The sequence below is a fragment of the Schistocerca americana genome, chromosome 3 (assembly GCF_021461395.2).
Source record: "Schistocerca americana isolate TAMUIC-IGC-003095 chromosome 3, iqSchAmer2.1, whole genome shotgun sequence".
Lineage (NCBI taxonomy): Eukaryota > Metazoa > Arthropoda > Insecta > Orthoptera > Acrididae > Schistocerca > Schistocerca americana.
The window spans coordinates 761,448,163-761,465,142 of NC_060121.1; the positions used below are offsets into that span (position 1 = coordinate 761,448,163).

The 16,980-nt window shown below is 40.7% G+C and overlaps 1 protein-coding gene across 1 annotated transcript in view; it reads left to right on the forward strand.

Moving 5' to 3' along the window:
• LOC124607299 (protein yellow-like) overlaps positions 1–16,980 on the forward strand; it is a 39,737-nt gene that overhangs the window by 21,800 nt on the left and 957 nt on the right. Inside the window, exons 4-5 of the mRNA XM_047139591.1 lie at positions 2,811–2,990; positions 8,459–8,773. Coding sequence (XP_046995547.1) covers positions 2,811–2,990; positions 8,459–8,773 — 495 coding nt within the window. The remainder of the gene's footprint in view (positions 1–2,810; positions 2,991–8,458; positions 8,774–16,980) is intronic.

Sequence of the window (16,980 nt, forward strand, 5' to 3'; positions counted from 1 at the left end):
GTATTTACCTTAATAGTGTTGAAAAATCATAATATGCATAGCAGTTCATGACATCCAGTCTTACAAATTTCAAAACTCCGCCATTTCTCTCCCCACATCCACCATTGCCGGCGGCTCACCTCCAACTGCGCAACGCTACGCGCTGTTCACATCCAGCTGCCCAACACTACAATGGCAGACAACAGTGCAAACTAGCCACAGACTGCACACAGCACAGCCAGTGATTTTCATACCAAGCGCTACGTAACGTTGTCAATAAGAAAACATAAACAGCCTACTTACAGCAGTACAGTTGAAGAGTAATGGACATCTTTTAAAACGGCAATCACTGAAGTTGGAAAGAAGATAACTGCGAAAAAAACTATGGGTAACAGAAGAAATACTTCAGCTGATCGATGAAATAAGGAAGTGCAAAAAAGTTGGGGGGACAGTCAGAAATACCGAAATATAAGTCACGGAAAAATGACATAAATTGAAAGTGCAGGGAAGCTAAGACGAAATGGCTGCATGAAAGGTGTGAAGACATCGAAAAAGAAATGATTGTCTGAAATACTGACTCAGCATATAGGAAAGTCAAAACAACCTTTGGTGAAATTAAAAGCAAGGGTGGTAAATTTAAGAGCGTAACGGGGATTGCACTGTTAGCGCAGAGGAGAAAGAGCGGATGGGTGGAAAGAGTATAATGAAGGCCTCTATGAGAGGGAAGATTTGTCAGATGTGAGAGAGGAGAAAACAGGAGTCGATTTAGAAGAGATAGAGGATCCAATATTAGAATCTGAATTTAAGACAGCATTGGAGACTTAACAGCAAATGAGGCAGAAGGGACAGCTAACATTCTTCAGAATTTTTGGATCACTGGGGTAAGTAGCAACAAAACGACTATTCCCGTTGGCGTGTAGAATGTATGTGTCTAGCAACATACCCTCTGATTTTCGGAAAAATATCATCTACACAATTCCGAAGACTGCACGAGCTGAAAATTGCGAGAATTATCGCACAATCACCTTAACAGCTCATGCAAGTTACTGACAAGAATAATGGACAGAAGAATCGAAACGATAACTGAGGACATGTTAGATGATGATCAAATTGGCTTTAGGAAAGATAAAGGCACAGAGAGGTAGTTCTGAAGCTGCGCTCGATAAGGAAAGCAAGACTAAAGAAAAATCATGACGGGTTCATAGGACTTGTCGACCTGGGAAAGCGTTCGACAATGTAAAATAGTGCAGGAATTTCGAAATTCTGAGATAAATAGGGGTTACAATATGTACAATGTACATGAGGGAATAATAAGAGTTGACGGCCAATAACGAAGTGCTAGGATTAAAAAGGGTGTAAGACAGGCATGTAGTTTTTCTCCCCTAGTGTGCAATCTACATTGAAGAACCGATAATGGAAAAAAAGAAAGGTTCAGGAATTGAATTACATCTCAGAGTGAACGAATATAAATGATACGATTCGCTGATGACATTGATCTCCTGCGTGAAAGTGAAGAATAATTACGTGATCTCCGAACGGAATGAAGAGCCTGATGAGTACAGAGTATGGATTGAAGACGGATCGTAGAAAGAGAAGGGTAATTAGAAGTAGCAGAAATGAGAAGAGGGAGAAACTTAGCAGGATTGATGGTCATGAAGTAGATGAAGTTACGTAATTCACAACCTAAGCAACAAAATAAGCAATGATGAATGGAGCAAGGAGGACATCAAAAGCAGACTAGCACTGGCAGAAAGGGCATTCCTTGTCAGGGCAAGTCTACCAGTATCAAACATGGGCGTTAATTTGAGAAATAAATTCCTGAGACTGTACGTTTGAAGCACAGCATGGTATGGTAGTGGAATATGGACTGGGGGAAAACCGGGACATGACACAATCGAAGCATTGGAGCTGTGGTGCTGCAGACGGATGTTAAAAATTAGGTGAACTGATAAGTTAAGGAATGAGGAGCCTCTGCTCAGAATTGGAGAGTAAAGGATTGTATGGAAGACACTGACAAGGGGAACGGACAGTATGATAGGACGTCTGTTAAAATATTAGTGAATGATCTCCTTGGTACTAGATGGTGCTGTAGACGGCAAAAACTGTAGAGGGAGAGATTGGAATACGGCCATCTAATATTGAAATTGAGCGGATTGTGGACGTAGATTGCAAGTACTCTCAGGTGAAGTCTGATGACTAAAAACAAAAAAAAATCATTTTCGAAGTTTAATTATAATATAAAAACACCATTCACTCAAAGCCAAACACGCGCTTTCCCCATGTCCCCATGTTACATCTTAAATGCCACAGATGAAAGCCCTCGGGAAAATCCAGTATTTCTTGACAACCGAAAAATAATTGCCCCTGTAGCACACCAACAACTGTTAACAAAAGTGCTGCCATATCGAGTATAAAAAGAAATTTGTGGCTGTATTGGGATTTCTTGGTAGGGAGGACATTGGATGAAAATTCATCTAGAGATGCATAAGCAACTTCAAGGGTACCACAGGAAGTCTTGGGATCTCTTATGTGTTCTGTGGGTTAAAACATCAAGCGGGAGGACCATTATTATTGCTGATACGAATGAAGGATAGAACTTACTCTTAGAGAAAATAGTTACGTTTTGATTTCTCCCATTCTTGAAACATTCGAGGTGTTTAGTGATGTTCCTGCAACTGTGAATACGTCACTTCAGTTCTGCCATTTATCCACAATGCCTGTATATCAAGAGGACTCGTAAAGTGTTTTGAGCTGTTGTACCGTGCCGATTCTAAGCTTTCTCGCATTTCATATAAAAACGGAGGATTATCCTCTCCTCCTCTTTTTTTCAGAAATCCTGGACGGACGATGACACACTTTACGCTCTCGACACCGGTGTGCTCGACATAACGACCAGCCCGAAACAAGTGTGCCCGCCGAAGATCGTCACCTTCGACCTGCGCACTGATGAGATCGCAAACATTACAGTAATTGACACTACGGCCTGCATCTCATTGTACGTCACGTTGTGGGTGAGTTCTTGGCCGTAGCCATAACATTTATATATCTCTATAATACTTACAGGGTAGAATCCTGTATAAAACCATGTAGCTCTAATGCCTTTTTGCTATGTGCAGTGAAAGTATAGACCTACCGATAATTTCACTAATAAAATGTTGAAAGACTCAAGCATTATAGAAAAGAAGTTAAGGTCGAAGTTTCAGAAGGTAGCTCCGAAAGAAGAAGAGTTATGAGACAAAAACTAAAGATAGGATACGTGAACGAGGAAATAGTGGTGGGAAAACTGTAACAAATGCATGGTACTCGTGCCAACTGATGGAGGTAGAAAATGAAGACACTGCTGAACAAACCAAAGCTATTAGACAGGATTATGGAAACATGAGTCTTATAAAGGAGGGCACATAATGATGAAACGGTTATTCTCTTCTGGTCAACTGTGTTGCTGGTAGTTGTTGCACTGTACTCAAGTCACGTACACTTAGTCAATACATAACATTCGTGCTAAAAAAATTGTGTTACGGAACTATTCTAGGTTTCACAAGAAAATAAATGGTGTCATGGGAGCTGTGTTTGTAAACGCTAAGACCCGTTTTTTTGAGTGCATTGTAGTGTGTGCTGAAACAGAGACAGTTTTTAATATTTTAGAACAATTACAAAGCATAGGGAAAAAATGATTAAAAGCAATAAAGCCATTAACGACCGCTGGTAGAGGTTAATGAAATCGATTCCGTGCGCCAAACTACATCAGTTTTTATCTTTACATGAGATTTATTTCTTAGTGTTTCATATCTGATTAGTACCATCAAGGAATCAAATAACAGACCGAGGGTAACGTGCAGAAAAACGAATTACATCAATACGCAAAAATATTCATCTAAAATTAGGACGAGCTGGTTTGAATCCGGTAGTATTTATCGGTGTAGCTTTCATTTTATTGATATTTCTGGATGGTGTTAGATTTCACCTGATCTTTTGACAATTATATTGTTACTAGTAGACTTTCATAAAATAAGATTAATTCGAATATTTCACTATTTAGAAACCTATTAGGACTCTCAAAGTACTGACATAGTTTAAGTAAGAGCATATATTGCACCATCTGAAGAGAGGCCAAATAAATATCACTTCAACAATGAACTCATTCCTCATCCAGCACATTTGACTGAAAAAAAAATCGAGGCTCACTTCTGCTTTATAGAGTCTGCAGTTTTTATGCTAAACCATAAATTTCAATTTTACTGTTATTAAATCAGATGTATTTATTCAACCTGCATGGTATTATAGAACGCAGTAGTTGTTACATTGGACCGGCATTTATGTATAGCAGCATGCTGCACCTACCAGCCATTTATAAATATTTGACACATTACGTTCTATCTATAAATGAATCCTTAGCTAAGTGATTTGATTTTAATACGATCTCATACAAATTTCTGATAGCTCCTGCGCATCTTACCTCCCCGGGTAGACTGTCAAAGCATGGTTATACACTGACGGAAAAAAGTCGCAAGTTGTGCGACGTAAACGAAAGTTGGTGCACGTGTTTCTACATCCGAAAGATGATGTCTATTCAAATTTCGCGCCAGGCGCATATTAGCGTCACTACGATGATGCAAATGCGATCGTTTTGAATATACGCTGTAACAGTTGTGAGCGTTAGCTACCCTTGAGGTTGGACCTGGTGAGCTGATGATAATCAAGAATGCGTTTAAGGTGACAAAGACGACGTTATCAGCACCTCATTGAGCTTGAACGAGATTCTGTAATAGTGCTATGACAAGGTGGATGTCCCTTCTGCGATACTACAGAATGCCTTGGCAGCGATGTAGCCAGTGTACATGACACAGTGGCTACGAGAGTGTACGGTCACAAAAGAGCGGGCTATGAGCGGTCACATGGCGCTACCGAGAGAGAAGACCGTCGTGTTGGGCACAAGGCCCTGGTGCATCGTACTGCATCAGCAGCAGCAGTTTGAGCAGCAGTTAGTTCCACAGTGACACCACGAACTGTTACAAATCGGTTACTTCGAGGACGGCTCCGAGCCGGACGTTCTGCTGCGTGCATTCCACTGGCCCCAATCCACCGCCATTGCGAATTCAGTGGTGTCAGGGGAGAGGTCATTGGAGGGTGGGGTGGAGGTCTGCTGTGTTTTCTGGTGATAGCTGGTTCTGCCTCGGTGCCAGTGATGGCCGTGTGGTGTTTGGAAGCAGTACAGTTGAGGGCCTGCACCGACCTGCCTGTGTGCACGACACACTGGGCCTACCCCTGGATTTATGGTCTGGGATACGATTTCTTCCGACAGCACGAGCTCCCTCGTCTTTGTCCTACGCATCTTCACTGCAAATCTGTACGTCAGTCTGGTGATTCTGCCTGTTGTGCTGCCATTATTGACCATCATTCCAGGGATGCTTTTCCACAGGATAACTCTCGTCCTCATACAGCTCTTGTAAACCAACATGTTCTACAGAGTGTTGACATGTTGCGAACCCGTCTTCAGTAGGGCACATATACGACATTATCGGTCGATAGCTCCAGCCTTATCCACAACCAGCATTAAACGTTCCAGTGCAGCAAGCATGGAAATCCATCCCACAAACTGATATCCGGCACCTGTAGAACACAATGTATGCACGTTCACATGCTTGTGTTCAACACCGGTTAGTAATGTACCAGGATTCCACATTTGCAATAGCTTACCTCGCGCTTACATTAACCTGTGGTCTTGCAATGCTAATCACTTAAATATGTTACCTAGACAAATGTATTCCCGATATTTCATTACTCTACATTAATTACTATTTGGTACTGCTATTTCTTTCCTTCAGTATATTTATGAATTCCGCTCAATATATTTTTACTGGTATAAATCATTTCAACCTTGAAAATATGCTTCTGCAAGAAATGTCATGAAATGCCGATGTGCAGAAATATCGCAGGACACATTTTTGTACTTCTGCACAAAGGTTTCGTTTTACCAAAATCAGAGAGCTCTCAATAAATAATGTTGCAGAATGTCAGAAAATCAAATGATAGAAAAAGATGTTGTAAAACTGGATATTATTCCCTTTTAGTTGTTAAATGTCACTAATGGAAGGTATTTGAACCTGGTTTTTATAAGAGTTGGAAATCATACTCTCATATATAGTTTGTTATCTATAGGTACCACTCTTTCCATAGGAAAAGAAGCACTTGACAACGTTTACTGTGATTACTGCCTCTTGCTAGTGGACGAACAAGGAGATCATAAGGCAGTCGGATTTTTCAATTTCATGGTATGTGAAATTCAGAACTCAAATATGAACTACCTAACCGAAGCAATTAGAGATAACTCTCAAAAATTATCAAAAAATTCGATTTCGAAGTTTTTCGACCAAAGATCACGATTAACGTTGGGAGAGAAAGGCGATGGGGGAGGACATTGGTTCTATATTCAGTAGAATCAAACAAATAAACGAAGGTGCATACCAGGTGATCAAAAAGTTAGTATAAATTTGAAAACTTAATAAACCACGGAATAATGTAGATACAGAGGTAAAAATTGACACACATGCTTGGAATCATATGGAGTTTTACTAGAACAAAAAAAAGAACACAAAGTTCACAAAATGTCCGACAGATGGCGCTGGACAGCAAAAGTCAGTGATTGCGCATGACAATCGTGTATCGCATCATGCCCAGCCTGGCTGATAAACACCTGCTGGAACGTACGATGTTTATGCAGGATGGCGCTCCACCCCATGTTGATAGACCCGTGAAAGATCTCTTGCTCGCGTCGTTTGGTGGTGATCGTGTGCTCAGCCGCCACTTTCGTCATGCTTGGCCTCCCAGGTCCCCAGATCTCAGTCCGTGCGATTATTGGCTTTGGGGTTTCCTGAAGTCGCAAGTGCATCGTGATCGACCGACATCTCTTGGGATGCTGAAAGACAACATCCGAGCCAATGCCTCACCATGACTCCGGACATTCCTTACAGTGCTGTTCACAACATTATTCCTCAACTACAGCTATTGTTGAGGAATGATGGTGGGCATATTGAGCATTTCCTGTAAAGAACAAAATCTTTGCTTTGTCTTACTTTGTTGTGCTAATTATTGCTATTCTGATCAGATGAAGCGCCATATGTCGGACATTTTTTGAACTTTTGTATTTTTTTTTGGTTGTAATAAAACCCCATGTCATTCCAAGCATGTGTGTCAATTTGTACCTCTCTATCTACATTATTCCGTGACTTATTCAGTTTTCAAATTTATACTGACTTTTTGATCACCCGGTATATTCTGCAAGCAGTTCTGTGAAGCATGAAACATATATAGGTGGAAAAATTAAATTGCTAATTGTTTTTAAAGTTAAACAGTTTTGATTACCTATCTTCCATGAGAGATCGGTATTTAAGTATTTACGTTTGAGCTGAAACGGCATTTTTGTGTGCGTTATGCAGTTACAAGTGGCAGTCAAATGGAAACGAGGCGGATGGAAAAGAAGTAAGCAAATTGTATATTATTTCAAAAGCAATCACCATAACTGTGAATATTTTCATGCCACTGTCAGCAAAGCTTGTCACTGCGTTCCTGGAAAAATGTTTGCAGTAGACTACGGAAAGACAGTGAAGAAGAACATTTATGGCCGTCGATTTGCTTTGGACATAGAGGTGGACGCCCGGGTTAAATCATGATTCTGTAGGCAGCAGCGGACATTTTTCTTTAAAGCATTGACCAGCATGTCTCGAAGTGGGATGCGATCGCATATGTATTCACTGCTAAGCTGATTACTTTTGTAATAATAGACACTTCACCTACTTCTTTCCGTCTATTTTGGCTTCATTTGACTGTCCTTTAGAGAGGAATAGGAAGATGTGCATTTCTTATGAAAATTACAATTTGATGCGTTAATTAACATATATTTAGACGACGTAGGTGTACCAACCGAGTGAACATAAAACGAAAGGGTGATGAGCGAAACGATAATCGCTAACACGGTTACCAGTCCCGACCACTATAATTTTTTTTCTGTATTCACAGATTTGCATTTGAGCTGGTAGAACATACACCTTTGTTTAAAAATTTGATTCCGGAAGAAATCAAACCTACCTCCCCTTTCCCAGATGCAAGCGACCACTGTAGCACAGATACATACTTCTTATTGTAAAATCTACCTTTAATTGGTAGATGATCGGAAAACTTCAAAGACGACTATCTGGAGAGTTTTAGAGATTTGTGTCTAAGTGTTTCGGTTTATGGATAGATGAATTCTGGACTCCACGTATAATAAATAAAAAATACAGAAATCCTTGTAAGTAGATTTATTTCATTGAAGTTGGTCTAGCACATTAATATGGATTGATGAAACATACAGTGAATCATTTGCTAAACAGTGTTGTTTAACAGTACAATTGTACCCAATTTTCTGTGTCGACGAGTTTGTTCACATGGTTCAAAAAACCAGTTATTTAGTGACTGCATTGACCGACGGCTCTGTACGCAGGTGGACCCTTGCCCAACTGGAGGGGCGGTAGCCTACAGCACGGACTCGTTTAACTTCCGGCTGACGGTGACCGACCTCGCTAGTGGGGCTTCCAAACACCTGCAGAGTGAGCACTACTCCAGCAGGCGGCGCTCCCTCACTCGGGCGGGTGGATCCTGCGCCCACCCGCCCTTTGGCCTTGCCGGTATTGCGGCGGACAACACCTGCGGTGGCAAGATCTACATGCAGTCCTTCGCCAGCAACTTCCAAGATGTACTCGACAAGAAGGCCATACGCGATGCCAAAGACGGTCAAGTTATGGACGAAAACATTCAGGTAACGTACTCTTTAATGCTAAACTACACAGCCCATGCACAGACTTCAAATATACCGCGCTGGTAGATTCAAAGCAGGTGAAAGAATTCATACAAGAGATTAAGCTAATATTAAAACAATCTATCGGTCTGCTCGCGCCTAAATACTACACAGTTTAACATTCAAGTGAAATCATTTTCTTGTGTATTTAGTAGATAAGAAAAGTGAATCATCACTATCAAAGTTCTGTCGTAGACAGGTCCTTACATGTAGGTTCTCCATCATTAAAACTGCTGTCAACGGACAGCTGACAGTGAAGAGTGAAGATTCTAGAACGTTTTCTAACAAATCTTTTATACACAACTATGTAAGCTCGTAAATAACTAAAGCCGACAATATCTATTTATAAGAATGAATGACAACACTTATTCAACTCCGTAAGTCCGATGGTGATGATAGATGGCCTTGCAATACACAAATTAATTAGCGCCACTGAGATCGTAAACCGTTAGTTCCAATTAAATCCTGCTAAACGCTCCAGTCAACCTAATCTTATCAGTGCGAGCAGGTTCCCACGTGTCAGTCATCAACATGAAGGTATGTAATACCGAATCAGCGACGCACGGTAATTTCGAAAGTATATTACAAAACATGTTCTCAGCTAATACTGTGCCGCTCTGCTGTTTCAAAGTAGAAACTCACGAAATGTTAGCGTAACGGCAATACTAGCGCTGGAAGTGCGGTTTACAGGAGAAGACGAGTCAGTGCTCCAGCTTCGGAGCAAAAACCGACGAGTAAAAAACCACGGGCGGATGAACCTCAAAGGAAATAGTACGAGGGGGGCTATGCTGACCCTGGAACACCATCCACGGCAGCCCCATTCTCTCCAGTCTCAAGCGATTTTAGCTCAAAATGACCAAATGACACATCATTCAAAGTTACAAACGACAAATGAAAAGAAGCTGTTTTATGAGTCGCTGTGCGACCTCAGAAACTACCGTAGGTTCAGGGGTTTCGTCACTAAAAAAAATATTTAGCATATTAAACAACAAGAACGCTTTGGTCAGATTAACACTCACATTCATGTGTCCTAGTCATCCAATGATTCTAAAGGCGAAAACCTTATACTCTGTTGTTGAGATCTAGCGTAAGTATACACTATGTCATCAAAATTATCCGGACACCCCCAAAAAGATAGATTTTTCGTATTAGATGCATTTTGCTCCCACCTACTGCCAGGTACTCCATATCAGCGACCTCAGTAGTCATTAGACCCCGTGAGAGAGCAGAATGGGGCGCTCGGCGGAACTCACGCACTTCGAACATGATCAGGTGATTGGGTGTCAGTTGTGTCATACATCTGTCCGCGCGATTTCCATACGCCCAAACATCCCTAGGTCCACTGTTTCCCCAAGCGGTTCTAGACGTTTCAAAAAAATGGTTCAAATGGCTCTGAGCACTGTGGGACGTAACATCTGTGGTCATCAGTCCCCTAGAACTTAGAACTACTTAAAACCTAACTAACCTAAGGACATCACACACATCCATGCCCGAGGCAGGATTCGAACCTGCGACCGTAGCAGTCGCGCGGATCCGGACTGCGCGCCTAGAACCGCTAGACCACCGCGGCCGGCTAGACGCTTCAGTCTGGAACCGTGTGACCGATACGGTCGCAGGTACGAATCCTGCCTCGGGACTGATGACCTCAGATGTTAAGTCCCATAGTGCTCAGAGCCATTTGGTACACCTGCCTAATACCGTTTAGGGCCCCAGTGAGCACTCAGAAGTGCCACAGCTCTACGCGGCATGGACTCGAATAATGTTTTAAGTAGTGCTGGAAGAAACTGACACCATGAATCCTGTAGGGCTGTCCATAAATTCGTAAATCGGAGGGGTTGTAAGGAATTCCAGACATGTACAATAATATTCATCTATGGGGAGTTAGGTGACCAGCGGAAGTGTTTAAACTCAGAACAATGTTCCTGGAGCCAATCTGTAGAAATTCTGGACGTGTGGGCTGTATCACTGTCCTGCTGCGATTGCTCAAGTTGTCGGAATGCACAATGGACTTGAATGGATGCAAGTGATCAAACAACACGCTTATGTACGTGTCACCCGTCAGAGTCGTATCTAGACGTTTCACGGGGCGCATACCAATTCAACTGCATACACCGAATACCATTACGGAGCCTACAACACCTTGAACAGTATTCTGCTGACATGCAGGGTCCATGGATTCAAGAGGTTGTCTCCATACCCTTGCACGTCCACCCGCTAGACATAATTTCAAACAAGACTCGTCTTACCAGGCAACGTGTTTCCGGACATCAACAGTCCAACGTCGGTGTTCATGAGGCCAGGCGAGGCGTAAATCCTTGTATAGTGCAGTCATTAAGTGTACACGAGTGGACCTTCAGCTCCGAAAGCTCATATCGATGATCTTTCGTTGAACAGTTTGCACGCTGACACTAGCAGATGGCCCATCATTGAAATCGGCACCAATTTGCGGAAGGTTGCACTTCTGTTACGTTGAACGGTTCTCTTCAGTCGTCGTTGGTCCCTTTCTCGCAGGATCTTTCTCCAGCAGCAGCGATGTCGGAGATTTAATGTTTTATCGGATTCCTGATATTCACCGTCGTGTGGGAAAATCTCCACTTCATCGCTACCTCAGAGATACTGTGTCCCATCGCTCCTGCGCCGTCTGTAACACCACGTTAAAACTCACTTAAATCTTGATAACCTGCCATTGTTGCAGCAGTAACCGATCTGACAACAGCGCCTGACACTTTTTGTCTCTTATAGGCGTTGCCGACCGTAGCGCCTTATTCTGCCTGTTTACATATCTCTGTATTTGAATACGCATGCATATACCAGTTTCTTTGGTGCTTCTGTGTATATGCTGCTTGATGGCAATTAATGATAATTCACTGCACATGCATCCTTCGCTCAACTTCTTGAGGGAACCAGCCTTTGGCTGCGAGCAAAATAATGAAATCATCATTGGACAACATGTATGTAGTTTCCAAAGATTTGCGTTGGTCAGATAGTGTACTCGGATAGTCGAAGCGGTTAAGGCAACCGCAAGTGTGAAGAGGGGAAATCCGGGTTCGAGTCTCGGTCCTTCGCAAATGTTCACTTGTGTAACTACGTAAGAATTTCAGTTTCATCATGACAATTATGCTTGTTCGACAATATTAGTAAGCCCGTATGATTTATCCATGCATTTTATTTATATATAATGTACTTCACTAACTCGTCTACTACAGTATAGTGATCCAAGGGTCAGCTCTTTAATAAATGCGTGACTTTAGCGCATTGGCGTACAACAGACACTTTGGACACGGAAGTGAGCCAAGCTAATAGTCTGGGTTATACATTGCCCACATGAACAGCGGCTGGGTAAAACCGTTAGTGCAGTGGTAGGCTAAGGATTAGGGGGACTTTTTTTGAGATTTTGTTAATAATTTGGACCTAATGTATTGACAAGGTAGTTTTCGAGGCGGCTCGGTTGATAGAATACATCTGATAACACTGGCCAATGAGGAACCCAGTAATTTGCACCAAGAGGGATCGTAAAGGACGCTTTCTGTCGCCTTACTGTCGAGTGTTCGCAAATTCTGGAGATTAATGGCTTTTTCATAGTCATAGAAAGTGAAACTGTGCTCCATTATGCAAGGACGCCAAAAATATATATCATTACTAAATGTGTTTGACTTATTCCAATCTGCTATTTGTTTGTATGTTGATTTCAGAGTTATATAATTCTATATACAAACAAATGCATTACTATCCTTTCAATTACCGACTACTGCAAGCCACATAGTTAGTGTATATATGATATTATTCTGCAAGCCCAGATTGTCTGATGTAAATTAACATCACAGGAAGATGACTTAACAGACAGTTTGTTCAACGATAGTCTTTCAAGTGTACACCACAACGATTCATCACTATGCAGATGATTGTTGTCCATTAATTCCATTCTTTTCAGTGATAAATAATTCCTCGTTAAGTGGAACGTTCACAGAGGACAGCAATGGAAAGAAACTTTTAATGCGTTGCCCTGAGGTCTGAATAATGATCTTGATATATCTACGATTTTTCACTAATAATATAGCCTTTGGACATTTTTGAAAGAGACAAAAGCAATCAGTGATAGTATATGCGAAACAACGAAGGCTACTTCAAAGCGTCTTTTTGAAAGAATTATGATATCTTTATGAGGCAAATACTCTGTCACTACATCTACATGGACACTGTACAAATCACGTTTAAGTGCCACCTTCACAATTCTTTATTATTCCAATCTCGTATAGCGTGTGGAAAGAACGAAACCATCTGTCTTTCCGTACGAGCTCTGATTTCCCTTGTTTTATCGTGGTGATCCTTTCTCCGTATGTAGGTCCGTGTCAACAAAATATTTTCGCATTGGGAGGAGAAAGTTGGTGATTGGAATTTCGTGAGAAGATTCCGTCGCAACGAAAAACGCCTTTCTTTTAATGATGTCCAGCCCACATCCTCTATCATTTTTGTGACGCTCTCTCCCATATTTCGCTATAATACAAAATGTGCTGCCCTTCTTTCCACTTTTTCGACGTACTCCTTCAATCTTATATGTTAAGGATCCAACATCGCACAGCAGTATTGTAAAAGAGGACGGACAAGCGTAGTGTAGGCAGTCTCCTTATTAGACCTTTTACATTTTCTGAGTGACCTGCCAATAAAACGCAGTCTTTGGTTAGCCTTCCCAAACCATTTTCTATGTGTTGCTTACAATTTAAGTTGTTCATCATCATAATTCCCAGGTATTTTGTTTAATTTACGGCATTTAGGTTTGACTGATTTGTCGCGTAACCGAAGTTTAACGAATTGCTTTCAGCACTCAAGTGGTTGATCTCACACTTTTCCTTATTTAGGATCAACCACCAATTATCACACCATTCAGATATCATTTGTAAATCTTTTTGAAATTTGTTTTGATCTTCTGATGGCTTTGTTAGTCGATAAATGACAGCGTCATCTGCAAACAACCTAAGAAGGCTGCTCAGATTGTCTGCCAAATCGTTTATATAGATAAGGAACAGCAAAGGGCCTATAACAGTACCTTGGGGAACGCCAGAACAGTGTTCAGAACAGTGTTCAGAACAGTGTTCTGACCCGTTTTGTGCACCAAGGAGGATCAGCTCCGTCGTTTGTTAATTTATTTGGTATAAATCTCTCAATTGCTACCGACTCTATTTCTTTAAATTCAAGTCACGTCTGCTGTACACTTATAATATTAATTTGGAAGGTGTGGAGATTGTCTCTGAGGAAGGCGTCAAGTGAATTTTTATCTGCTTTTTTGAATAGGTATATATTTCGTTTATTTTTGGAGGATTTGGGATTACAATATTTAGTCTCGCTACGACAACCCTGTGTTCACTAATCCATGTATCCGTTTTGATGCTCGTTATTAAAATTGCTAAGAGATCAAGTGTGTTTTCACAACCGTTTACTATTCGCGTGGGCTCATGAAACAACCACTCGAGATAATTTTCAGAGAATACGTTTAGTACAATTTCGGATGATGTTTTATGCATACCTCCGGAATTAAACATGTACAGGGTGATTCAAAAAGAATATCACAACTTTAGGAATTTAAAACTCTGCAACGACAAAAGGCAGAGCTAAGCACTATCTGTCGGCGAATTAAGGGAGCTATAAAGTTTCATTTAGTTGTACAACTACCCGAGGTGATGGATCGGCCGCCAGGCAGCCCGTGACAGAGCACTTCATCACTGGCCTCCAAGAAGCCCTGATCTTACCCCCTGCGATTTTTTCTTATGGGGGTATGTTAAGGATATGGTGTTTCCGCCACCTCTCCCAGCCACCATTGATGATTTGAAACGAGAAATAACAGCAGCTATCCAAACTGTTACGCCTGATATGCTACAGAGAGTGAGGAACGAGTTGGAGTATCGGGTTGATATTGCTCGTGTGTCTGGAGGGGGCCATATTGAACATCTCTGAACTTGTTTTTGAGTGAAAAAACCTTTTTAAATACTCTTTGAAATGATGTATAACAGAAGGTTATATTATGTTTCTTTCATTAAATACACATTTTTAAAGTTGTGGTATTCTTTTTGAATCACCCTGTATTTTCGCCAACATATAGAGAGTAAATTATCTCATATGGGTATTTGAAATCAAACTTAAGTTTGGGAGGTCTGTAAAAGGATCCAATTATTATTTTATTCCGGTTGCCAACAATGACCACTGCCCATAATAACTCACAGGAACTATCTACTTCGATTTAGCGACAAGGTAAACTACTTCTAACAGCAACAAACACGCCGCCGCCAACCGTGTTTAGCTTATCCTTTTGGAACACCATTAGGTTCCTCGCAATAATTTCATCTAAGCTTATATGTGGCTGAATCTCCAAAAGACAGCTTACATTCGTATGTGAAAAAGAAAAACACTAACTAATGAAGTAGTGAACAGTATTAAATATGTCAGCTGATTCAGAGAATTGTATCTATACGAACGGAAATTTAAGTGCAGAAGATACATGTTGTGAGGATTCTTAAAGAGCTTACAATTTCAAATACCTCATTAACAACACTGAGCGATAAATCATTTTGACGAATATTGGTATTAGTTTTTCGCATTAATGCTGATAATGCCTGTTAATGTCAGCTATGATAAAGATGTTCATAAAAGTTGAAAAATCTAAGAGTTATCAAGCAGAAATTTTTTTTAACTACTTATATAATCATTTCAGATGCCTGAAACACTGCAAAATTAACTTTAGAAGCGAAGCGAAAATACTTCTCATTGCTTTCTAGGGTTCCATAGATGAATTTTATGTCAAAAGTATGAAATTCAAACAGGTAATGACATATCTGATACTATTACTAAATTATACTCACTACAATATTTATTGTTCCATATAACATGGACAGATAAGTCTCTACAAAAATGAAAATTGTTTAACGGATAGTAAGCTATCACGTTCGACATTATTAGGGTACGTCGTGTTAATATGTAAGTACCGGTTTTTATGAAGCTGAACCACACTAAAAACATACTTATCAATTTCGAGTTGCAGCATAGTTATTTTGAGTCATTGGTTTCAGTTTAAGTTTGGCAACCTTCTGTTGTTTAAAATTTGTTATTAAGTTTTCTTACGTTTTGAGTTTATATCTTATCTACATCAGTTTCCTAAAGATCGTGGTGGACTCAATCGTTTGCATTTACCTTTGAGTTGCATTTACCAATGTACGTGCTCTCTGTTGATAAACGTAAACATGGTCAACAGTAGGCCGTACTGCGATGTTTATTTAGTGGTGTGATTAGATAATTTCAACTAAGCGTCATTGTCACATTTGTAACATGTGTATTTTATGCTACAAATATGGTTGGCAATGATGCTTACTCGAAAGCAACTAATCGCACGATTAGAAAAAAATCTCATTACCGCCTACTACAGACTTGTCACATTTGTAACATGCGTATTTTATGCTACAAATATAGTTGGCAATGATGCTTACTCGAAAGCAACTTATCGCACGATTCGAAAAAATCTCATTACCGCCTACTACAGACTATGTTTACGTTTATTGAGCATCTGGAGGCAGGGAATCACCACAAACACATAAAAAATGTTTCTGTTGAATTGGCAGGATGTATTCTTCAAATGTTTTGCCTAGATGTATTAACTGTATGATTCGGATACTTACCGCGTAATGTAATTTTTGTGAATAATAACAGGTGGAGAGATAGAGAGAGGCCGAGAGAGAAGAGAGAGAAGGAGGCGGGGGTGGGTGGGGGCAGACAACTGAAGGTGAAATGAGCTTCAAATTTCGTGGAGCTGGGGTATGTACAGGGTGTAACAGGTAAAATCACCGATGTTTCTATTAGTGACCAAGGACGGTGTTCTGAATTCTGTCAGTATTTACGTCATTTGCAGACTAATAACCATAGCCATTACAACTGGTGCTGATTTTATGTTGGTTAGTACCTCAAAGTTTATGTGGCAACGGGAAGCTAGTAATATTTACTTTCCCTAGGCGGTACATCACGTGTTGAAGTGTGGACACATGAACGCCGAACAACTGGTAATCTAGCTACCCAATTTACCTAATATTTTTCTACATATTTGTATAGTCCAATATTTCTACTCCTGGTGCCTAAAGGCTCCTCGCGATATTTCTCTTGTCCAAATATTCTCCTTTTCGTTTAAGGTT